The 25,305-nt window shown below is 52.5% G+C and overlaps 2 protein-coding genes across 7 annotated transcripts in view; one reads left to right on the top strand and one right to left on the bottom strand.

The window, feature by feature from the left end:
• LOC128412017 (zinc finger protein 420-like) overlaps positions 1–25,305 on the bottom strand; it is a 983,187-nt gene that overhangs the window by 562,621 nt on the left and 395,261 nt on the right. The window lies entirely within an intron of this gene.
• LOC128412121 (olfactory receptor 52R1-like) lies at positions 18,128–25,265 on the top strand. 2 transcript variants are annotated; one of them, XM_053384977.1, is made up of 2 exons: positions 18,128–19,034; positions 24,886–25,265. In XM_053384977.1, exons 1-2 carry the CDS (start codon positions 18,128–18,130, stop codon positions 24,930–24,932), a joined length of 954 nt encoding a protein of 317 aa, XP_053240952.1. In that variant the 3' UTR covers positions 24,933–25,265. The 2 variants fall into 2 exon arrangements, with proteins under 2 accessions (XP_053240952.1, XP_053240951.1); XM_053384976.1 differs by lacking the exon at positions 24,886–25,265 and having other exon boundaries at positions 18,128–19,072.

The raw sequence follows: 25,305 nt of genomic DNA, 5'->3' as shown, positions 1-25,305 counted from the left end.
CTGACTCTTCCACTGCGCTCTGGGGGGCCACATTCCTGACAGATACCAATAGCTCTCTCCTCTCCACAAATTTGCCCAATCCCCTAAGTTAATGGACACTGGCAAATCCTGTGGCAGCAGATGCCCCCAATAACTTGTGGTGTGGCATGTGAAGAAGAAGCTGTTCTTTTAGAGATGAGTGCATCTGTCCGGTCTCTCTTAGCGGGCAGCCTTGTGGCATCCAGTGGGCCACTGGGTGGTCAACACAGCAGGGAGGCTTCTTACATTCAGCTTCTCTGAGAGCTTTTTGCTTCCACTGATTTGGCTTCCAGATGGGAGCTCAAAGGAAATAATACTCTGTGGCCAGCCCCTCTGGGTGCAGTTGCTGTGATCACCACCAGGAGCTAGACCTGGGTTCAAATCCCAGCTCAGGCATAAGAGACAGCCATTCCTAGAGGCAGGGAGCCCAGGACTTGCATCTTCTCACTTCCTGCAGACTTCCTGCTTCTGTGTGTGGTTTGCACCCCAAGGAAGGAGGCTGTGCTCCTGGCCATCCTCACAGAGGGCAGATTCCACCAGGCAGTGGATCTGCTCCTAGCCACACTTCCTCTGTGATAGACATGGGTCTTTCTGGCTCCACCGTCCCTCAGATCTTCTGGCCACCTGGGCTTGCTGATCAACGGGGAGCAGGCACCCTGAACACATAACTCAAGTTCTGGCCCGCATGCTCTGCCTGCCCATTTGTTTCCATCGTGAATATGTCACAGGTCAACAAATACCTCCATCGTGGACCTCTGGTTTCTGGGACTTAGAGTGGGGGGGGGAGGGCCAACTTGGGGCAGGGAAGAGCAGCACTGGTGCAAATGTATCCCACCAATTACTGCCCACTACAGTGGATGGGGTGAAAGAGGAGAGCGCAAAATATGATCTGAAGCTCAGCATCAAAAAACCCCAGACAAATAGAAGGGGAAGAAATGGAGGCAGTGAGAGATTTTAGTTTCTTGGGCTCCATGATCACTGCAGATGGTGACAGCAGTCACAAAATTAAAGGACGCCTGCTTCTTGGGAGAAAAGCAATGACAAACCTAGACAGCACTTAAAAAGCAGAGACATCACCTTGCCAACAAAGGTCCCTATAGTTAAACCTATGGTTTTCCCAGTAGTGATGTATGGAAGTGAGAGCTGGACCATAAAGAAGGCTGATCACCGAAGAATGGATGCTTTTGAATTCTGGTGCTGGAGGAGAGCCAGTGTGGTGTAGTGGTTAAGAGCAGTGGACTTGTAATCTGGGGAACCGGGTTCGCGTCTCCGCTCCTCCACATGCAGCTGCTGGGTGACCTTGGGCCAGTCACACTTTTCTGAAGTCTCTCAGCCCCACTCACCTCACAGAGTGTTTGTTGTGGGGGAGGAAGGGAAAGGAGAATGTTAGCCACTTTGAGACTCCTTCAGGTAGTGATAAAGCGGGATATCAAATCCAAATCCAAACACTTCTTGAGAGTCCCATGGACTGCAAGAAGATCCAACCTCTCCATTCTGAAGGAAATCAGCCCTGAGTGCTCACTGGAAGGACAGATCCTGAAGCCGAGGCTCCAAGACTTTGGCCACCTCATGAGAAGAGTTTGCGTGTAAATAAAACCCCTGTGTCCAGTCACGCTTCCCTGCGTCGCTCTGCTCGGAAGCTGACCTGGCAGGAGAGCAGAGTAGCAGCGGTCCTGTGTCCGTGTGAGATGAGGGATAAATCAAGTCCAGAGACAGTTCGGTTCTTATCTCTAGAAGCGTTTATTTACAAGCCATAAATCAGTCACACTCCATCGGAACTTGGTGACATTCTCAGCCGTGCTCCAAAAGCACACAAGCAGCCTCTGTGCCGAGCTGCTGCTCAGTCGGAAGTGAAAGCAAGTCTGAATGCAGAGAGACGCTGTGCGTCACTGCTCTGCGACAAGCTCCTCCTCCTCCTCCTCCCAGATACAGGACACCACGGAGTTTTGACCCTGTCAGTTCCAAACTCCACACCCCCTCTTGTCCTGCATCTGGGGACAGTAGCCATCAATGCTTTCCCCATACACAGACCCTCACAGAACTCCTCGTGCTTCTGGAAGGTTAACGGTTTTGTGAAACCATCAGCGAGGTTCTTGGTTGAGGGACAGTATTTTAGAGCAACTAGCCCCTCATGAACGCTCTGACATACATTCTGGAAACGTATGTCCAAATGTTTGGTCCTCGCCTTGAATTGCCCTGTCTCAGCCAATTTGAGGCATGGTTGATTGTCTTCATGCACCACAACGGGCAGACAATTCTCTCCACAGATTTCCTCGACCAAACACACATAGAACTCCAGTTCTCTGCAAACCTCTGATAGCGCACTGAACTCAGCTTCAGTAGATGAAAGCGCTATGAGACTTTGCTTCCGGGACCTCCACCCAATCACTGAGTCCCCAAACTTCACCACTAGGCCTGACACTGATTTGCGGTCCGCAAGGTTAGCCCAATCCGAATCCACCCAGGCGGTCAGCTTGACATCGCCCTCAGCTGACATCTTGAGGCATAAGTCTTTGGTATCTTGCAGGTAACGTAGCACCCGCTTAACACCATTCCAGGCCTGCACACTAGGACTTGAAGCCTCTCTACTGAGCAGATTGACAGCAAACGCTATGTCTGGTCTGCTCCACTGTGACAGATACAACAGACTACCCAGAGCTGACTGAAAGAGCTCAGTGTTTTCGAACACCACGCGTTCTACTTGCTGACACTCCTTCACTTACCCAGCCTCCATGGGTGATCTGGCACCTGCACAATCAGACATCCTGAACTTCTCAAGCAACTGCTCAATCTTACCTTTCTGGCGAAGCAAAAAGCTTCCATCACTTGCTCTTGTGATCTCTACGCCTAGATAGGACTTGACATCTCCAAGTTGCTTCAGCTTGAACCGCTTACCAAGCTCCTTAGCAAACTTCTCCACCTGTTCACCTGTCCTTGCCATCAGCAAGATGTCATCAACAAACACCTGGGCCACTTGCTGTTGCAAGCCTGAATCTCTAATGTAAAGACAACTGTCTGCAAGAGATCTCTTAAAACCTAGCTTTTCTAAGGCTTCATGTAGGCACATATTCCAATTCCTGGCAGATTGGCGCAACCCATAGATGGATTTGTGCAACCGCCACACGACGCCTGGCTCACTGACTTCAAACCCTGGAGGAGGAAGCATGTACAACTCCTCCTGGAGATCTGAGTTCAGGTAGGCGACATCTACATCAAAATGGTTCACCTTCCAACCTCTCTGTGCTGCTATCGCCAAAAGCGTTCTCAAAGTCTCCGCCCTTGAGGTCGGCGAATAAACCTCTGTGAAGTGGACACCCCTTCTCTGTGTGAATCCCCGGGCCACTAACCTCGCTTTGTACTGTGGTTCTCCTGCTTCTGTGGGTTTAAGACGGTAAACCCATCTGCAGCCTACAGCTTGCTGGTTAGCCGGCAGCTGTGTGAGTGAGAACACTCCAAGAGACTCCATTGAGTTCATCTCCTTCTGCATCGCCTCATGCCATTTGCTGGCTTCTTCCCGAGGCAACTTCTGAACATCCTCAAAGGATTCAGGTTCACATCTAGCCACACCAACCCAGACACTCGTGGCTTCATACCTTTCAGGTGGCTTCCCTTTGGTTGATCTTGCTGACCTCCTCAGCGTGAATTCTGGAACTGCGCCTGATTCACCTGGATCAACCCTCTTATCCTCTATGTCAGAATCATCCCCCTCTGACCTGCTGCGCCGTTTAGGGCGAACAGCTGGTTCTGCTGGCGAGGATGGTTCACTCCTTAGCTCAGACTTGACAGAGACCTGTGGAGGGGTCCTGGGACTCCCTTTTGGAGAGATACGGAGCCTCTCCCTTGGGGATCCCGGCTCTGGACTCTGTGGCTGTGGACTGTGCACCTCAGCAACAGGTTCAGCCTCACCCTCCTCCTCTTCCTCATCTGAGTCTACCAGAACATCCGGGTTCCTGTGAAGACGCTTCCACCCACTCTGCTCGCAAAACTCAGCACTGCCGCTAATAAGCAGCTTGGACTGGTTGCCAGTAGGGTATGCAAAGCGCCACGCCTTTGAACCCGGCTCATAGCCTACAAAGATCATCTTCCTGGATCTTGGCTCTCCTTTTCTGCGCATGGCCTTTGGAATGAGAACCCAGGCCGTAGACCCAAAAGTGCGCAGAAAATGTACTTTAGGCTGCTTCCGGTGAAGCAGAAAGTACGGTGTGTCCCCTACACTTGAATTGAACACCCTGTTCTGCAGGAAACATGCTGTTCTATAACTCTCAGCCCAAAAGCGCTGTGGCAAACCCGAGTCTGCCAACATAGCATTCGCTGACTCCTGTAGCGTGCGAAATTTTCTCTCTGCAACCCCATTCTGTTGCGGAGAGTGGGGGGCCGTCAGTCGATGACTGATACCCTTCTGCCTGAAGAACGATTGCAGCGCAGAACCTGTGAACTCCCCCCCCCCCGATCAGATTGAAAGGAAATCACCTTGGTAGAGAACCGTAGCTCTACCGCTGTGATCCAATCCCTGATCAGTGCAGCTGCCTCTGACTTCTGTTGCAGCGCAAAAACCCACGAATGTTTAGAAAAATCGTCAACCAGAAGCAAAACCCATTTAGATCCAGCTAACGAAGGTGTCGGCATGGGTCCCGACAAATCTGCATGGACAAGTTCAAAGGGTTTACTGGTTCTCCTCTCAGATCTGGGGTATGAGCATGTTGTGACCTTTGATTGCTTACAGGCTTGACAATCTAGGTATTTGTCACATGCTTTGAACCTGCACCCAATGGTGTTGCTTGTGGCCTTCCTCACATATGACCACCCTACGTGCCCAAATCTCCTGTGCCATAAGTGTATACAATCATGGTGTGGTGGGACATTAGCGCACTGCCCTTGGGCGTCGTCAATGGACTCTCCACTAGCCCCATTTTCCACCAGCCCCATTTTCCCACCAGCCCCATCTTCTATGGGCATCTCCACCAGAAAGAGTGTGCCTTTTCTCTCGACACTGTAGATCTTCTTCCCATCCCTGTAGAAGGAACACAAATTGTTAGAGAACAGAACATCGAACCCAGCAGCCATAAGAGCTGGCACACTTAAAAGAGAGTGGGCAAGCTCCGGAACCACAAAAGCTTCTACCCAATGATCTATAAAAGAACAATAAAGAAACCCAGATTCAGTCAGTGGTCTTTGAGACCCATCTGCTAAGGTAACATAGCGTCCAGTTTTAACTGTCTTGCAGTTCCTCAGGAGCCCTGAAGATGTCACCAGACAATGCGACGCTCCAGAATCGATCACGAGAGATAAAGAGTGTCTCTGGCTGTTTTCCAAAGATGCCGTGGCGTTTCTCGCACTCCCATCGGTTGCCATGGCCACAGCCTCTCCCCGGCTGAGGCTTTTGCCTTTTCTCAGAGACGCCATCGCAGCTGTGAGGTGATAAGACGCCTTGTCTTTGTTTTTCTCCTGGCCTGCTGCTTTCCCACGTCTTTGCTGGGAACCGGCCTTGGGAACCTGCTTTGTTGACATTCCACGCCGGCCGGTCTCCTTGCCGCCACCCTGCGCCTCTAGCGGACAATTGCGGACCAGATGTGTGTTGCTACCACACCGATAGCAGCTCTTGGAAACAAAGGCTCTTACACAGTCCTCGCCACTCCTGGCTGCTGCCCCCCCACTCCTTCTTGGGGTGCAGCCTGTGCCCTCTTTCACAGCCCTCTGCCGCTTTGATTCTTCGTCAATCAAGCGTCCGCTAATATATTCGATCGTAAGATCCTGTGGTGGCATCGTTTCCATCGTGAGAACCAAGTTCTCATAACTCCTGTCCAAAGAGCTTAAAAGCGTGTAAGCCTTAAGTTCATCTGGGAAGGGCACATTGAGCTGACGCAGCTTACTGAAGATAGTCAGCACCTGAGCAATGTGATCCCTTATCGATTCCCCTGGGGACAGCCTCTTCTCAAACAGAGAACGTATCACATGGATCTTTGCCCCAGCAGTGGTCCTCTGATGTACTCTAGTCAGAGCGGACCAAATCTGATGACAGGTACGTAAGCCATCAATATGAGGGAGCTGTGATGCTTCGATCGCCATCACCACATGGGACATTGCTTTCTTGTCTTTCTTTGCCGCCGCTGAGGCCCTCTCCTCCTCTGCGGGAGTTGCATTGGGCGGGGCCTGGACTGGATCGGCCTGCGTGCATTCCCATAGCTGCTTTCCCTCCAGCCAATAAAACATGCGCTTACTCCAGTCCTCCCAATTGGCCCCATTCAGTCTTTCAAAGGGGATATTGAAGCTCTCATTGCCCTGCTGTGCAGCAGCCATCTTCCTCCCCCCGGGGCTTCAGCGTACTCACAAGTTTGCCAGCAAGCCGGACTCTCGAAGCAGCCGTTCCTCCTGGCCCTTGGCTCCGCTCTCTGGCATCTCCCGGCAGGAGATCACAGCAACTCACCGCTGGCAGCCTTCTCCCTTCTCACACTTGTCAGGAAACACGTAGCTCCATAACCTTTGCGTGTAAATAAAACCCCTGCGTCCAGTCACGCTTCCCTGCGTCGCTCTGCTCGGAAGCTGACCTGGCAGGAGAGCAGAGTAGCAGCGGTCCTGTGTCCATGTGAGATGAGGGATAAATCAAGTCCAGAGACAGTTCGGTTCTTATCTCTAGAAGCGTTTATTTACAAGCCATAAATCAGTCACACTCCATCGGAACTTGGTGACATTCTCAGCCGTGCTCCAAAAGCACACAAGCAGCCTCTGTGCCGAGCTGCTGCTCAGTCGGAAGTGAAAGCAAGTCTGAATGCAGAGAGACGCTGTGCGTCACTGCTCTGCGACAAGCTCCTCCTCCTCCTCCTCCCAGATACAGGACACCACGGAGTTTTGACCCTGTCAGTTCCAAACTCCACAAAGAGAAGACTCCCTGGAAATGACCCTGATGTTGGGAAAGATGGAGGGCACAAGGAGAAGGGGACGACGGAGGATGAGGTGGTGGGACAGTGTTCTCGAAGCTACCAGCATGAGTTTGACCAAACTGCGGGAGGCAGTGGAAGACAGGAGGGCCTGGCGTGCTCTGGTCCAGTGGGTCACGAAGAGTCGGACACGACTAAACGACTAAACAACAGAGTGGATGGGAAACATCAAGACAGATTAGATGAGAGGCATCGCATGGAGAGTGCCTGTGTTTGAGCAAAGGCTCTCAAATGTGCACAGAGAAGCAGCAACCCACGGGCGCAGGATTCATTCCCCAAAGTGGGCACGGTCATGCACTGATGGGGGCAGAACTGGCATGACCAGCCAGCAAAGGAATCTACAGGCTGCCATGAACAGTTCCATGGAAAGCCTATTTGTTTTATTTTACTTTATTTATTAAATTTATAAACTTTTGTGTTGTGAACTGCCCTGAGATCTATGGGTAAAAAACGGTATACAAACGATACGAATAAGTAGGCTGCCTCTTTTCCAAAGATCTCAGGGCAGCTGAGGGCGGCAAGGCTTCTGAATCCCAGTTGCTGGAAGCCACAGAGGGCTCACGTGCACGGATCCTGCTCACAGGTTTCCCACAATGGGCAGGTGTTCGGCCACAGTCAGAACAGAGTGCAGGATTACATTTTTCTGTTGTTTATTTCTGTAGATCAGTGAAGTAGGCATAATTTCATGTAAAATATACTCCTCAATGAACTATTTTAACCCTAGTACTTGAACGTGACCTGAAAGGCATGGCTAAATATTCTGACCTCTCAATACCTGTCAGCGCTGCCCAAGGTCCCAGCTCACACAAGACCAACGCTGCTTCTTGCTCAAGTTTAAAAGTCTTTATTCAAGTTCAGTCTCATTTCCAGACGCGCAGCGCGCAACGCTACATCTATCCATCAGACCGTAGAAGTCCCATCTGAATCTCCTCCCCCCTGACACCAGCTTAAGATTCTAGCCTTACTCCACCTCTTCCTCTGTTCCTTCTTTCTCTGGGTCCTTCTGCTAGTCGGAGTCTCAGCCCTCCGAGATTCTTCTGACGCTGATTCTCCCGACTCCTCCCCCCCCCTCTTTCGGGCTTTAGGACCTGGCTCCCAATCCGGGTTTTCTGCTGTCCCACGCTCCTCCACATTTGAACTTGGCGCGCGCGCGCAGCCTCCCACTTTCCTTCTGACCGTTACACTTGTGTCACTGCTCCCCCTTTCGGGGAGGCTAGCTGGACCTGGCCTTCCCTCCGTCTCCCCACTCCCCGATGGAGGAAAAGCTGGTCCTGACTCACGTGACTCTTCCCCCCCACTGTGCTCTGGTGGGGGAACTGGCCCTACTCCTCCGCTACTCCTTTGGGACTCCCCTCTGGTTCCTTGTTTACGGATCGTCCCCTCTGGGATTCGCCTCGCCCTTACCATAGGCGCCCCCTCCTGGGAATCTTCTGATTCGCTGGAGAAGCTCATGGAATCTCTCGGTCCACTGTCATATTCCCCTACGCTCCCCTCTGATTCCTCTCCTCCGCTCTCTATTTGCTCTCTCCCCTGCTCTTCTGCTCCTGAGCCTCTGACATCCATCCCCCCCTCGAAGCCCCCCCTTCCCCCCTCCCCCTCTTCGGGTGTGGGTTCCAGGTGCTCCAGCGCTGGGGGTGTGAGTGCTGGCTTCCGTTCTCTCCCCCTGGTGTGCAACCGGCCAGCGGGATCAGGCCCCCCCACGATGGGTTCGTCGACGTCGACTTCCTCTGCTTCCATTTCTCTGCTGTCGTGCTCAAAACCAAGATCCTCCCCCCACACGTCCATGTCCACTTCTCCACCCGGTCCCTCGGGTGAGTCTGTGTGCAAGGGCCCCCTCAGCAGTTCCCTGCTCCACCCCACTTCTGGTTGAGTGTCCCACCAATAGGAGCGGTCCGTGGCAAACCCCGAGAGCGACCCCTCCGGGGAGCTCATCCCCGGCGTCGGCTCCTCATCTGAGGAGAAACCTTGGAACGTGCTGGCTGACAGTGTGGGTGTGAAAAGCCAGTCGTCGAAATACTCCGCCGGCATGGGTCTGTGTGGGAAGATCGAATGGAACTCGTCTTTGAGATAGTGCTCCTCCACGGCGTAGCACGGCACCCACTCGTTGGCGCTGGCCGGAGTACCCTCCCTGGCGAGGAGATATTCAACTCCCTCTTCCCCCCATCTGGAGTCCAAAATCTCTGTGACCTCGTTGAGTGGCGTTGCCCTCTGTGGTCCCTCCCCTGTTGGCGATGGGCTACGTGGAGCTGGTGCAGTCCCTGGCGCCTGAAACCTGTGGGGCGCCTTGTAAGGCGTGAGCACTGACCTGTGAAAGACTGGGTGCATTCTGGAGCCCTCCGGGAGTGTCAACCGGTAGGCCACTGGATTGATTTGTGCCGCGACCTGGTAAGGTCCCAGCTGCTTGTGTCCTAGCTTCCTCTTAGCTAGCGTTCTGGCCGGCACTGCCTGAGCTGCTAACCAGACCCAGTCCCCTACCTGTATGTCTTCCCCAACCCTCCTGTGCCTGTCTGCCTGCATCTTGTAGGCGTGTTTCGCGAGTTCCAAGTGCCTTCGGAGTTGCTCATGGACCTCCTGTAACTCTGCGGCCAAGTGCTCTGCCCCCCGTGGCTCCCCCTCTGCCTCGGTCTCCAACCCCAGGAAGGTTCTGGGGTGGCGCCCATTGTTGGCGAAGAACGGTGTCACCCCTGTAGACCCGTGCTTCGTGTTGTTGTAGGCAAACTCGGCTAGCGGTAGGTAGTCCACCCAGGTCGAGGGCTGTTGATTGGCATAGCATTGCAGGTACTGCTGCATGATGGCGTTGACCCTCTCCGCTTGTCCGTTGGTCTGCGGGTGTCGTGCCGACGCTAAGTTGATCTTGACGTTCAGGATGCCCAGCAGCTTCTGCCAGAAGTTCGAGATGAATTGGCGGCCCCGGTCGGACAGGATGGACCGCGGCAGGCCGTGAGCCTTGAAAACGTGGTCTATGAACAGCTTGGCGGTCTGTTCCGCTGTGGCCACCTTCGCGCACGGAATGAAATGCGCCATCTTGGTGAAGAGGTCTACGACCACGAGTACCGCTGTTTTGCCGCGCGAACTGGGCAGATCTGTAACAAAGTCCAGGGCCACTTTCTCCCATGGTTCGAGCGGCGTCTGCAGCGGTTCCAGCAGACCCGCCGGCTTCCTGTGTACTGGCTTGGCCCTTTGGCAGGTGTCACACCTGGAAACGTAATCCGCAACTTCTCCCCGCACCTTGGGCCACCAAAAGTCCCTGGTGACTAATTCCGCCGTCTTGTCCTTGCCGAAGTGCCCAGCGCTGGGCGCGTCGTGCAGCTGCTGCAAGACTCTCGCGCGAAGGTCGTCTCCCGGTACGTAGAGAGCCCCTTTGCGGAGGAGTAGTCCGTCGCGTATCTGGAACTCATCGTCCCTCGCTGTGCCGTTTCGCACCTCCTCCATCTTGGATTGTGCAAATGAATCCGCCTGTAGCGCGCGACGGACTGCGTCCAGGTCCACTGCGGCTGAAGCACACGCCCACACCTCTGGTGCGAAAATGTGTTTGGCCGCTGCCGGTGCCGCTTCCTCGAGATACTGCGGCTTCCTGGATAGCGCATCCGCCATGACGTTGTTGTCTCCCGGGATGTATTCTATCCGGAAATCGAAATCTGCAAAGAACTCCGCCCAGCGGATGTGTCTCTGGTTCAGGAACTTCGCCGTGCGCCAGTACTCCAGGTTCTTGTGGTCCGTGCGAACCTGCACTGTGTGTCTGGCTCCGACGAGGAAGTGCCGCCACGCCTTGAAGGCTGCATGAATGGCCAGCAACTCCCTGTCCCAGATGGTGTAGTTCTGCTCCGACGTGCTGAGTTTCCTGGAGTAGAATGCGCACGGTCTCCAGTCCCCTTGCGGATCTTGCTGCAACAGGACCGCCCCCACCGCTCTGTCCGAGGTGTCCGTTTCAACCCTCATCGGTTTGCTGGGGTTTACGTGTAGCAGCTGTTCTTCGGACGCGAAGAGACGCTTGAGCCTCCGAAAGGACTGCTCCGCCTGGTCCGTCCAGGTGAACTTCTTCTTCTTGGAGCTGAGGGTGTCCGTGATGGCCGCCGTCTCCTTCGCGAACCCCTTGATGAACTTGCGATAAAAGTTGGCGGAACCGACGAACTTCTGGACCTCCTTCCGGTTGCGTGGGCTCTTCCAGTCCAACACTGAGCGGACCTTGGCGCTGTCCATGGTAAGTCCCTTGTCGGACAGCTTGTAGCCCAGGAAATCCACCTCTGTCGTGTCGAACTGGCACTTCTCCAGTTTGGCGTAAAGTCTGTGCTCCCGTAGCCTCTGCAGGACCTCCTTGACGTCCTCCTCGTGCGCCTCCTGCGAGTCCGAAAAGATCAGGATATCATCTAAGAAGCAGACACACTTCTTGTAGAGGAGTCCCGCTAGCACGTGGTGCATGAAAGCTTGGAAACAATGGGAGCCATTTTGGAGACCAAACGGCATGACTCTGTATTCATAGGTTCCTAAAGGCGTAAACATGGCTGTCTTCCACTCGTCGCCCTCCCGCATGCGTATAAGGTTGTAGGCCCCTCGTAGATCCAACTTGGTGAAGATCCGTCCCTTCCTCACCGTCGCGAACAGGTCGTCAATTTTGGGCATGGGGAATGCTGTGGGCTTTGTCCTGGAATTGATGATTCTATAATCCACTACGAGCCTCCGTTCGGGCGTGTCCCTCTTCTTCACGAAAAACACGGGACTGCCCCCCACTGCTTTGGATTCCCGGATGAATCCCCGCTTCAAATTGCGATCTATGAACTCCCTGAGTTCTTGCATTTCGTCTTCAGACATGGAGTACAGTCTCCCAGTCGGCAGCGTCGCCCCTGGCAGGAGGTCAATCTTGCAGTCGTAGGGTCTGTGGGGAGGCAGCTTGTCTGCTTCCTTCTCGCAGAAGACTTCCAAAAAGGCCTTGTACTTGTTGGGCACCGCTTGCACCATGCCTAGGTGTAGCTGCGGTGCATCCTCTTGCCCCTCCTCTTCCTGGCAGGTCTGGATGCAGTGCGCTGCGCAGTAGGAAGAGCAGAAGGTCAATTGCCGCTGGTACCACGCTAATGCCGAGCTGTGCCTATCCAGCCAACTCATGCCCAACACTATGGGCGTGTCCGACAGGTGGGTGACGTTGAAACTGATGACTTCGCGGTGGTTCCCAATTTGCATCACCAGAGGCGGTGTCTGCTGTACCACCTCTCCTCCCAGTATCTTCCTGCCATCTACCGTGACAACATTTAGGGGCGTCGTGGCTGGCAGGAGTGCTATGCGATGCTGCTTGATGAAGTCCAACCCTACAAAGTCTGCGTTGCTACCAGAGTCAATGGTAATAGGGACCTCCAGGGTGAGCCCATCGGGCAGCTGGAGCGATGCAGTGAGTTGCACCACTGGTTTGGGTGGGAGGGGGTCTGTGGGCTGCAAAATCTCTGGGGACTGCTTCACTGACTCGCCTGGTTGAGCCCCAGTGCCTCCATCTCCAACCAGGCGTCGCCGTTTCCCTGCTGCTCTACTCCCTGCTGAATTGCTCCTTTAACAGTTGCTGAGGCTGCAGTGTGCTTCTGGAGCCTCTGGGGACACTCTTTGGCCATGTGCAGTGCACTGTCGCAGATGTAACACTTCCTGCTCCCTCTAGGAGCCTTCGCCTTGACTGCTCCTGGTGTTTGGGCTCTGCTGTCTGAGCCCTTGCACCTCCGATTTCCATTGGCTCCTCTCCCCTCATCAGAGGAGGCGTGGACTGAGCGCGCTCTGTCTCTCTGGGTAGGAAGGGAGTCGTTCTAACTGACGTGTTTGCTCTTCGCCCCTCCTCCCTGCTCCACGGGCGTTCTTCCAGGCGCACCCCAATTGCGAGCGCCCTTTGGACTACTTCTGTTGTATTTTGGGGTCTCTCCCCCCTCGCCAGTTCATCTTTCACGGCTCCATTCAGCCCCTCCCAGAACAGATCCCTGACGGCAGCTGAGTCCTTCTGCCAGCCCAGCACATTTACTAACCCAAAAAAGCGGGAATGATACTGGCGCACCGTCGCTTTTCCTTGCCGCAATCCATGCATTTCACTTCTAGCGACATCCACATCCACCGTTGATTTAAAGCAAGCGTCCATGGCTCCAATAAAGGCACTTGAATCTTTGAGGGCGGGGTCATTTTCGCGTAACAAGGTCCGCAGCCACGACTTAGCTTCCCCATGCAGATGAGTGATTATGAAACCCACTTTCTCCTCCTCATCTCTAAAATCTTTCCGAAGCAAATTGAGCGCGAAAACTACTTCTGCTCTGAAGTTAGGGTACTGCTGCAGGTTCCCGTCAAAATGGGTCACAAGGCTCGCCCCCCTTTTCCCGAGGCCAACTCCCTCCGGCTTGGCTCCCAGCTGCCCCTCCTTTCCCCATCTGTCCCACCTGGCTTGCAGATCCTGGCAGAGCGCAGCTGTGTCTTCTTCTTTTTTCTTAGACGCAGCCAATTCTGCGTAGAGCGTTGAGACCGCTTCCTGCAATTGCTTGACTTTTTCCTCTGTAGTCATCTTTGCCTATCTTCGTGAGCTTGCAGAGTTTTTGGAGATGGGACTTACTGTCAGCGCTGCCCAAGGTCCCAGCTCACACAAGACCAACGCTGCTTCTTGCTCAAGTTTAAAAGTCTTTATTGAAGTTCAGTCTCATTTCCAGACGCGCAGCGCGCAACGCTACATCTATCCATCAGACCGTAGAAGTCCCATCTGAATCTCCTCCCCCCTGACACCAGCTTAAGATTCTAGCCTTACTCCACCTCTTCCTCTGTTCCTTCTTTCTCTGGGTCCTTCTGCTAGTCGGAGTCTCAGCCCTCCGAGATTGTTCTGACGCTGATTCTCCCGACTCCTCCCCCCCCTCTTTCGGGCTTTAGGACCTGGCTCCCAATCCGGGTTTTCTGCTGTCCCGCGCTCCTCCACATTTGAACTTGGCGCGCGCGCGCAGCCTCCCACTTTCCTTCTGACCGTTACACTTGTGTCACTGCTCCCCCTTTCGGGGAGGCTAGCTGGACCTGGCCTTCCCTCCGTCTCCCCACTCCCCGATGGAGGAAAAGCTGGTCCTGACTCACGTGACTCTTCCCCCCCACTGTGCTCTGGTGGGGGAACTGGCCCTACTCCTCCGCTACTCCTTTGGGACTCCCCTCTGGTTCCTTGTTTACGGATCGTCCCCTCTGGGATTCGCCTCGCCCTTACCATAGGCGCCCCCTCCTGGGAATCTTCTGATTCGCTGGAGAAGCTCATGGAATCTCTCGGTCCACTGTCATATTCCCCTACGCTCCCCTCTGATTCCTCTCCTCCGCTCTCTATTTGCTCTCTCCCCTGCTCTTCTGCTCCTGAGCCTCTGACAATACCTAAAGTAAAGACCATCACACTCTTCCTGGGTTACCAGAAAAGTTTAATTATCACTTCCTGTAAGTGAGAACTGGGTTCCGCACACATCTTTTACCCAAGGTAAAGTCGTGATTCAGGAAACTTACTGAGAACCAGTTAGTCATTTCTCACAAGGTCCATGTCCTCTCAAACTGATAATGCAGATGAGCCGCACACAGCTGGGCTGCAAGCAAGCTGCCGGCCAGCTCTGTGGAGGCATCTTTTATTGACACAATATGCAAACCCAGGCAGATACATTTTGGGCTGTGACCTTTACACATCTTCCAGTCCCGAGATCGTGGGGTGGTACAAAGCTATTTTGGCACCTGTTTCCACCACCTCATTTTCCCCTTGCACAATGTGTGACGAAGGAGACACAAAGGTTACAGACAGGACATGGCAGACTACTGAGACTGCAAAAGGTTAGACAGAGGGCAAGATGTTCAGACAGCTGTGGCTTTATCTGTGAGGGGGAGTATGTTCCACACCCCAAGGTCACACGTGCAGACAGCTGAGGCTGCCCGTGGGCGGGGAGTGTGCTCCGCACCCAGTGATCATTCCTACAATTCATAATGTGTGCATGTTTAATTCCAGCAGAAGATCTTAAACCTCTTGGGAGTGTGGGGGGTCATACACCCACCTCGCAACATGGTTGGGGGGGGGCTCCTCCCTTTCCACTGAGGCACCAATGGATTTGGCAGGATCTTAAAAGAACTATGTCTCTTTTCCTGCTGCTACATAAAATCTTGAGCCTAAGAGAGAAAAGGGGTGCAATGCAGCACCTCTTACAAACAATAAAAGACGTGACCCTCAAAATGTGACAGGAATTTCTGGCACTGCTTTTTTGAATGAGAATCAAAAGGTGCTGCACAAAAACACCCATTGGAAAACAAGAACTGCAGGATCCTCCTGTGCAGGTCCTCGGTCCAGATGCCGTAGATGCCAAGGTTGAGCACCGGGGGCAAAGTGACTTAGAGCCTCTCTCTCGGCTCTTGCCTTGGTTCTTTTCACTTCCAGTCAAGGCAAAAGGGAATCCTTGGAGCAGATCCCACCGCAAACCACCCATTAATAAGGAGAGGACTCTCCCTGCTAACGACCTCAATTAAATATGGCGGATCCCCATAGAGGATGCCCAGTCAACAAAAGTCTATCACGGAGCCCAGACTATGTGGCTTGTGGCAGTGGCGAAGCTGCTTGCTCCATCACCGGGGGTGGAGAACAGGTGGGGGCACGGCTGGCACGCATCGGGAGTGTGGCAAGCTGCCTGCGGGGGTGTGGCGCACATCCTGGGGGCATGGTGAGCTGTCCGTGGGGTGGGGTGTGCATCCCAGGGGTGTGGCATGCCGTCCACAGGGGCGGGGCACCCGGGGCGGTGGGGGGTGCGTGTCGGGGGGGGCAGCTGTGATGGTATCCCTCCGATGGTGTCGGGGGCGGTCCGCTCCCTTCGCCCCCCCTTCCTCTGCCAGTGGCTTGAGGGGGGGGTCTTGCGTGAGGGAAAACGTAGTGATGTAGAATCTCAGACAGGAGTTCATCCAACGAGAAAAGTTTTAGTAACAAAAAGAAGAGGTTTGTGAGACAAAGTTGGGTCAGGAGATGCATTCTTTCAGGTAAAAGTCAACTTATTACTGAAACACGGCGTTACAGGCACAGCTTCTCTTAAACTTCAGTTGCTAAAAACCATGTGTTACACTTCAGGTTTCCAGAATAGGTGGTAAATGGCTCAACTCTGTTTCTGTCACTTCACTCTCGTTCCTTAGTTATCACAGTGAAACACTTTTGACACAGCCCAGCTTCCTTCACGGCTTAATACTTTGGTTTGTGAATGAGGGGCCACTTTTCCTCATTTCCCTCCCTCTGCCCCCCAATTATTTTTATTCATTTTCCAAATTATTACAAATCAAACCAAATTAAATTAATACAATTCCTTAAAATCAGGTTTCCTGATGAAACAGCACAGCTTCCTTCACAGCTTAATATTTTGGAGACCCAAGAGGAAGAGCGTCTTCCCACATCTTCTCCCTCCAGCTTAACTCCCGTCTGAATACTCTCTCCAGACCCTCAACATGGTCTCCCCATCTCAGCTGTGAGGCTCCTTCCTCTGGCTGGACAGATATTCTCCCCTGAGAGGATGTCCCTCTCAAATCAGGGCTTTGCACCAGGTGAGTCTTGGGGTCCCTTCCAACTCTGCAATTCTCTCTTTCTGTGACGGAGGGACTCCTCCTGCTCCTCCTTTGGACATGGTGGTGCTGAGGAGGATCTCTCCTGGGACCTTGTGCCAGGGAGCCCCCACCCTCCTGCACCTGCGAAATCTGCCTGCTTCTGCAGCTTCCTTCTGAGGCGACTCCTTCCCTCAGGCCAGTGACATTGATCCCCTGAGTGATCCCTGATCCCTCACAGGGCTCTCTCATGCACAGGAGTTCCAGTGGAGAGCAGCTGGCAGAGTCTGGGAGGTGCGCATCCTTGGAGATGCCAGTGCAGAGGGCACATGGGCACTTAAAATCACCCCAGCAGCAGCAGCAGCAGCAGCAGCAGCAGCAGCAGCAGCAGCAGAGTCGGGCAGCCTGACCAAGGTTGAGACACTGAGCAGGAGCCTCAGAACTGGCTGGGATGTGGAGGTGGCCTATGGGCAGCAGGTAAGCCTGGGAGGGAGGCTGGAAGGGCCGGGGCAGGCTCACGTCTCAGAGAAAGAGGCCAATGAAGAACAGAAACACAGAATGGGAGAACTGGAGGGGATCCCCCAGGGTCATCTAGACCAGCCCCTGCCATGCAGCGATCGCAGCTAAACGCTCCCTGGCAGGTGGCCACCCATCTTCCCCTCCAAGGAAGGAAAGCCCACCCCCTTCTGAGAGAGTCTCTTCCACCACCCAACAGTTCCTGTCTTCAGAAAGTGATGCGTAATGTTCAGTCAGAATCTCCTTTCTGGGAGATAGAAGCCATCAGTTTGAGTTCTCCCCTCTGGAGCAGCAGAAGGCAAGCTTGCTCCATCTTCCAGGGCTCTTCAGATACTTGAAGACCGCTCTTGGGTCACCTCATCTTCTCTTCTCCGGGCATCCCTAACTCTCTCCCCCCTTCGTCACAAGGATTGGTTTCCAGGCCCCTGACCACCCTCCCAGTAGTTGCTCAATATCTTCCTTAAACTGGACTCCAGGTGGAGTAAAATACCTAAACACTTCTGAGCCCTCAGCCTTGAACGAAATCGAGCTCAGGGCAGGGCGGAAGCAAAATAAGATACCCCACTTGAAACTGTCAAGATCTCAACATGGGCGTAGCCAGGATTTAGGTTAGGGGGAGAGGACAGCCCCCTGCCTTCATCCTCTGTCAGATTCAGAATGAAATGCCTCAACAACCGTTGTTTTAAATTGATTTCTTTTCGCCCCAAGTGCTCAGAGAATCCTGTCAAAACCTTTCTACAATTTTTCCTTTGTACTTGATTTAGGGGGGAGCAGCTGCCCCCCCACGCCCCCCGGCAATGCCCATGGATCTCAATCCCATGCCCACCCACCACCCCGAATCAAGACTCTTGATAGTTGCTAGCCAGGATGATGTCTCTTCTCTGACTCCAATCAGGAAGTCAGAGGCAGCCATGCTTCTGAAGGCCAGTGGCTGGACGCCACAGAAGGAGAGAGTTGTTCTTGTGCTCGGATCCTGCCTGCGGGTTCCCCGCAAAGGGCATCTGGGCGCCGCTGTGAGAACAGAATGCTGGGCTAGATGGGTCCCCTTTGGCCTGGTCTGGCAGCCTCTCCCAGCTTCTCTCACCATCCATTCTCCGATTTGCTTTTCCCAGGTGTCTGGAGCTGCCGTGGCGATGACGACCGTGGGCAACATCAGCCTCCGGCCCCTCACCTTCCTCCTGACTGGCATCCCTGGGCTGGAGGCCTCCCAGCACTGGCTCTCCATCCCTCTCTGCTCCATGTATGTCCTGGCTCTGCTGGGGAACGCCTTGCTCCTGGGGGTCATCAAGCTGGAGCCCAGCCTCCACGAGCCCATGTACCTCTTCCTGGCTGCCTTGGCCGTCACGGACCTGGTCCTCTCCACCACCACCCTGCCCCAGATGCTGGCCATCCTGTGGCTAGGGCCCTGCACAATCAGCTTCCACGCCTGCCTGGCCCAGATGTTCCTCATCCATGCCTTCTCCTCCATGGAGTCAGGCATCCTGGTGGCCATGGCCCTGGATCGCTACGTGGCCATCTGCCTTCCCCTGAGACACTCGGCCATCTGGCGGACGTCCACTGTGGCCAAGGCGGTGCTGCTGATCTTCCTCCGGGGTCTGATCCTCATCGCTCCCTTTGGCCTGCTCCTCCAGAGGCTGCCTTTCTGCGGCCACAGGGTCATCCTCCATGCCTACTGCGAGCACATGGCGGTGGTTAAGCTGGCGTGCGCAGACACCACTGTGAACAGGATGTATGGCCTCTTTGTGGCCCTTTCTGTGGTGGGCATGGACGTCCTCTCCATCGCTCTCTCCTACACCCTGATCCTGCGTGCCGTCTTCCGCCTGCCCTCCACTCAGGAGCGGCTGAAGGCTCTCAGCACCTGTGCTTCCCATGGCTGCGTGATCCTCATCTTCTACATCCCGGGGCTCTTCTCCTTCCTCACCCACCGCTTTGGCCACAGGGTCCCCCACCAGGTCCACATCCTCCTGGCCACCCTGTACCTCTTGGTGCCGCCCATGCTCAACCCCATCGTGTATGGGGTGAAAACGAAGCCAATCCGAAGCAGGGTGGCCATGGTCTTCTACGGGAGGGTGGCTTGAGGTCTGGGGGGAACGATCTGGGAGGGTGGGCTGCCCCCAACAGCCTTTGCAGCAGCGGAAGGCCGTCCCTGAACCACACTGGCTAAGACGACTCTGTGCCCCCCACCCACAGGATCCAGAAAAGGCAGAGGCACTTTCTCAGTCTTCGTGTCCTGGGAAAAGGCAGAGTTTCTTGTCAGGATGGTTCGGTCCTTGGAGCACATCTGATGGGTTTTTCCCCAAAGGACTGCATGACCTGCAACGCGGAAGAGGAGAGAGTTCAGAGTAAGTCATCCCTCCAAAAATGGGGGGAAAGGGGGATACTGGTCCAGCTGGGCAAAGGAAGACTAGCTCCTAGAACTTCCATGAACCTTTGCAAAAGACGACTTGTTCGTTGTTGTTGTTGTTTAGTCGTTTAGTCGTGTCCAACTCTTCGTGACTCCATGGACCAGGCACTCCTGTCTTCCACTGCCTCCCGCAGTTTGGTCAAACTCATGCTGGTAGCTTCGAGAACACTGTCCAACCATTTCGTCCTCTGTCGTCCCCTTCTCCTTGTGCCCTCCATCTTCCCCAACATCAGGGTCTTTTCCATTTTTTAAAAAAATAATAATAATTTTTATTAAGCGACCAATCAAATCAAATCAAATCACATCACATCACATAAATTCTGAATTACAAAGCTGAATTTTAAATTTTTGTTGGGGTGACCCATATTTCAAGTTCCAAAGGGGGATTCCGATCATCTTCCTGCTGCTGCGTTAATATCCACAAATCTGTCCAAATAATGTTCATAATTCTATCCAGTCTTATCTTGCTGTTTCCACATCTCATCTTGTTCGTATATTTTTCTTTTTTTTATGAGCTCTTCTGATAATCTCCTTAAGCAAGTAAACACCAATTATAATCCTGTGTGAATTTTTTCCGTTCATCCAGTCATCATATCCAGATGGTTTCCATATATCATCACTTTCATAAATAACAGCACTCTTTCCATCATTAATCTCGCAAGTCTGTCGCATTTTAGTCACACTGAGGAGGATCACCCACAATATGAAAACAGACCTTTCCTCCTCCCAGACATAAATTTTTCGACGGAACTTGCCAAGATGGCGACGATATTTTTTGCTGCGTCATTCCAAAGCTCCTATGCTTTCCACAGTCTTCTTAAAACATGCTTTGGTTAGAAAATTATCTCCACACAGCCTTAAATCCACAGCTTAAGTCATTTAAACGGCATTTCTGACTTGTGACTTGTGTGGGGGGGGATTCTTGGTTAATCACATAGAGAAAAGAAAGGAAAGTTTTCCCCCCCTCCCCCATCCAGTCCCGTTGCCGAACATACCGAGCATTAGTGTGTCTTCTCATGATTTATTCTTGTTCCTCCGACCCGTCTTGTTTATCAGAGATCTCTTCAGTTAGTAGTCTTTACTCCCCCTTCTTCCTTGAAATATGTGCATTAGCTTCCTTCTAATTGTTTCTTTTGAAGTTCCTGCAGCTAGGGACGCAGATCAGAGACAGCGTCCAGGAGCGCCGAAATCCACACAAGGGCTTTCTGCCTAGTGCCCCCACCCCCACAAAATTCGGGGGTGGTATAGGGCACAGCAGGCAAGGGCAGTCCCCCCCACACCCTTGGGGGGCCCGGGAGGCTGTTTACTCCCATCGCAGCCTCTTAATTACCTCGCGTGGGTCAGAGAGATGTTATTGTCAGCCATCTTCCGATGCGCCCCTAGTGGCCACCAGCATCAGGGTCTTTTCCAGGGAGTCTTCTCTTCTCATGAGGTGGCCAAAGTATTGGAGCCTCAGCTTCACGATCTGTCAAGGAAGGAGAGTCCACCAGCCAAGAGCCAAAGCCCCCCCCAAAAGGGACCGAGGGAGATACTCAGAGCCCTGCCAAGAGCCAAAGGTCTCCCCCAAAAGGGACCGAGGCCATTCTTCGGTGATCAGCCTTCTTTATGGTCCAGCTCTCACTTCCATACATCACTACTGGACGACTTGTTCACTTCCCATTAAATAAGGATTCTGAAAGGCTGACGCACCACCAGAGCTTTGCTCTCCAGACTGAGCCCTTTGCCTCGCCTGGGTCACAGCAGGATGCGGCTTGAGGAGGGAGTCCCTTCTGGAAGAGCTCCTTCAGGTTGCACTTCCAGGCATGGATTCCTGGAGTCAGAATTGTAGAGCTGGAAAGAGACCCGAGGGTCATCTAGTCCAACCCCCTGCAACGCAGGAGTCATGGGTGAAGAATCCCTTACAGGTGGCCATCCAACTTCTGCTTAAAAGCCTCCAAGGAAGGAGAGTCCATCACCGTCCCAGAGAGAGGGGCCATCAGAAAGTTCTTCCTGATGTTTAGCCTGAATCTCCTTCCCTGCCCTCCCCTCTGGAGCAGCAGAAGACAAGCTTGGTCCCTCTGGCAGCCCTTGAGATATTGGAAGATGGCTCTCCTCTCAGTCTCCTCTTCTCCAGGCCAAACATACCCAACTGCCTCAACCGTTCCTCATCAGGCTTGGTCTCCAGACCCTTGATCCTCCTGGTCGCCCTCCTCTGCTGGCCTTCCAGCTGCTCAGTACCCTTCCTGAACCAGACAAAGGTCTCTCTGATCTCAAAAGGATATTAGATTAATTCAAGGAGGAGGAGCCAGTGTAATGGCTGGACTAGGACATGGGTTCGAATCCCCACTCAGCCATGAAGGTCACTGGGTGCCCTTGGAGTCAGCCCCCCTCCCTCGCAGGGTCGTTGTGAGGAGGAAATGGGGAGGAGGAAAACCATGTAAGCCACCTTGAGATCCTCGAAAGACCAAGGTGGTATATAAATATAATAAATTAAAAAATATAAATTAAAAAATAAAATGGAGAGCTTCCATATTCAGGAGGTGTGTATGTCTGAATACTCCTTGCTGTGTCTCTATGTGGGGGGGGACAACAGAAAAGGGGCTGCAGCCTGAATGCACGAGCCGAGTGTGGTGTAGTGGTTAAGAGCAGTAGACTCGTAATCTGGGGAACCGGGTTCACTTCCCCACTCTTCCACATGCAGCTGCTGGGTGACCTTGGGCTAGTCACACTTCTCTGAAGTCTCTCAGCCCCACTCACCTCACAGAGTGTTTGTTGTGGGGGAGGAAGGGAAAGGAGAACGTTAGCCACTTTGAGACTCCTTAGGGTAGTGATAAAGCGGGATATCAAATCCAAACTACTACTACTACTACTACTCTTCTTCTTCTTCTTCTTCTTCTTCTTCTTCTTTTCCATCTGACTTGTGAGCTTATTGATTTCATCTGTGGTCTTTCCTGCTACTAGCAAGTCATCAACAATGACTAGGAGCATTAGATATTTGTCACCTGTGTGAGAAGTGTGACTAGCCCAAGGTCACCCAGCAGCTGCAGGTGGAAGAGTGGGGAAGTGAACCCGGTTCCCCAGTTTACGAGACCACTGCTCTTAACCACTACACCACACTGGTTCTAAGGTTTAAGCTTAAAGCCCTAGGACCTGTCAGCAACTATTTGGGAGTAGAAGTAAGGTGTGAAGCTGGTGGAAGCTTCCTATTGAACCAGAAGGAGAAAGTTCTTCATTTGCTAGAGCAGTTTGGCATGGAAAACTGCAAAGCAGTTCAGACTCCCATGACACCAGATTTCCCAAAGACAGTGTGTAATGATGAATTTGATCAGCCTGATTTGTACCACTCAGAAATAGGATCACTGTTGTATTTGAGCCAGTGGTGAAGGCCAGACATTGCGTGTGCTACAAATGTTCTGAGCCAACGTGTATCTAAACCCAGTACTGCCGATTGGTGTGCTATGAAAAGGCTTATCAGATATCTAAAGGGGGCATTAAGTGTATGTTTAAAGATATCTAGTACACAAGATGAGAGGCTAGAAGTATTTGTTGATGCGGCCTGGGGGACCTGCATAGCTGCCAGAAAATCCACAAGCGGGATGGTTATGATGTTCTCCAATGCCATAACAGGATGGAGGTCAAAGGAACAGGGATTTGTCGTGACTTCATCCTGTGAGACAGAATACGGGAGTCTGTTGCTATCATGTAATGAAATTGTGTGGTTTATCCAGATACTAAAAGACCTAGATTGTAAAGTGGATTTGCCCATCCAAGTGTATGAAGATAGTCAATCGTGCATTGCATTAGCAGGCTAGGAAATAATGAAATCCGTCACGCAAGCGTTAGAGATTGTGTACAGAATGGGGTAATCAAACTGGAGTATTGTCAGTAACAAGATAATATTGCTGATTTGTTTACCAAGCTGTTGCCAGCAACAGGTCACTGATGACAAAACTGGGTTTATATATATAAGAGTATGTATGTTTTGTTTCTATTGGGATTTTTATTTTATTTTTAATTTTAAATTTTTTTGCATTTAAGAAACAGAAGGGGTGTCACAGCTTAAAATTAGCCGCTGTTTCTTTAATACAAAAGGAACTGAGTCAGCATGAGTCAGCACCCTACAGTGAATCGGCAAAGCCTGCATGATTCAGGCAACCTTTCACCCATAAATGCCTATAATATATAGGGTGGTCATTGATGGTCTGTTTGTGGGTTGGGTTGTCAGATGGTAGAAAGCTGGTTGTGTTTGATATGTATAAAGCTGTCGGTCGTGGTTGGAGAAGAAGATTTTTAATAATAAAAGCAGCATTCTGCAAAGTACTCTTTCTCAAGGACTCTTTGTGCCAACTAGGGTCCGAGGACCAGGCAAAGGAGGTCAGAACCTTTTCTTTTTCAAACACTGACATAAAAATCACTGCAAACCCCCGCCCCGAAGACCTGGGTTGCTGTGCGTAAGAGAAACCTGGCGGACAAGCAGTGGCAAGAACAGGCCCACCTGCTTCATCCAACGGAGTCTCTGTTACAAAGGCCAGGTCAAGTCCTCCATCCATGATCAAGTCATGGATGAAAGCCGTCTTATGAATTATTAACCTGGCTTTGCACAGCAGCCCCTTCAGGTCACGTGGGTCTCCCTTGCTGATTCCAACATCCATCCGGTCAAGACCAGACCCGGAGGCAGGGTTAGTCATCAAAAAGCAACTAAATCTGCTTCCTCAGTAATGATGTGATCTGGTCTTAGTGTAACTCCTCCTCTTACCCGTGATCACTGAGATCGAGTGTCCCAGTGCACCCCCCCACCCCCCGTGGAACCTGCCCCAGCCATTCTGTTGGATGTGGCCCACTCCCAGGCAGCCCTGGCCCTCTCCTCTTAAGAACCAAATGCAAACTATGCAATAACCCAATAAGTCAGTAGAAACTAATTTAAACAACACACAAGAACTGTTGAGCAGGGGAAGTCTGGTCCTCACCCTCTAGGCCAAGTGGGAAAAGGCCTTGCAAGGAGAAGAAGAAGAGGAGGAGGAGGAGGAGGAGGAGGAGTTTGGATTTGATATCCCGCTTTATCACTACCCGAAGGAATCTCAAAGCGGATAACATTCTCCTTTCCCTTCCTCCCCCAAAACAAACACTCTGTGAGGTGAGTGGGGCTGAGAGACTTCAGAGAAGTGTGACTGGCCCAAGGTCACCCAGCAGCTGCAGGTGGAGGAGCGGGGAAGTGAACCCGGTTCCCCAGATTACGAGTTGTTACGGCTAAAATCTGGGTGCGGGGCTACTCTGCCACCCAGCTCGTCGGACTAAGTCCGCGGGTCCCTGCAGAAGAAAATGAGCTCAGCCGGGCACAGGAGCAAACTGCAGAAGATCCAAGTTTATTGCGCAACAGGTTCAAGGCAAGATTGAACAGCGAGAAAGGGGTGACATGAACTTTTGAAACTCCCTCCATGTCCCAGAATACAGTGCAAAATACATCCCAGTTACATCATGAATATATTAAGGAAAGGTTGGGTTACACAGATTACATCATGAATACATTAAGGAGAGGTTGGGTTACACCGGATTAACATATGGAGGAGGGAGGGGGGAATATGCAGAGCTGGAGATATGCGCAGATAAGCGCTTCCTGAGTGCCGGTGATGGGAAGACAATGGTCCATGTATGCATAGTCTGCCACCTGGCATTGCCCGGAGGAAAGGCTTGGCAGAGTGATTTGACAGGATTAGGGTCTTGACACCTTACTTGAGGGATTATGGAGGACAGGGGAGGTGTCATGGAGTCCTAGAGAAATTGAGCAAATTGGCACGTTGATTTTCTATGGATTTTCTAGATTTTAGTCCCTTTTGACATTGACAATTGGGAATAAATGGATATATTGTAGCGAAGAAGAAGGTGAAGAAGACATGCCCCCCCCTCCGTAACAGAGTCCACCACTCTTAA

The sequence above is a fragment of the Podarcis raffonei genome, chromosome 4 (genome assembly GCF_027172205.1).
Source record: "Podarcis raffonei isolate rPodRaf1 chromosome 4, rPodRaf1.pri, whole genome shotgun sequence".
NCBI lineage: Eukaryota > Metazoa > Chordata > Lepidosauria > Squamata > Lacertidae > Podarcis > Podarcis raffonei.
The sequence above is the reverse complement of the archived record's forward strand: the minus strand, read 5'-3'. Positions and strand labels throughout refer to the sequence as shown.

Bases quoted from the DNA above. Each gene is read 5' to 3' on its own strand.
- LOC128412121 (XM_053384977.1), top strand. From the start codon at position 18,128: ATGACGACCGTGGGCAACATCAGCCTCCGGCCCCTCACCTTCCTCCTG. The intron at 19,035-24,885 runs GCAGGGTGGCCA...TGGGTTACACAG, and splicing joins GAAAACGAAGCCAATCCGAA to ATTACATCATGAATACATTA.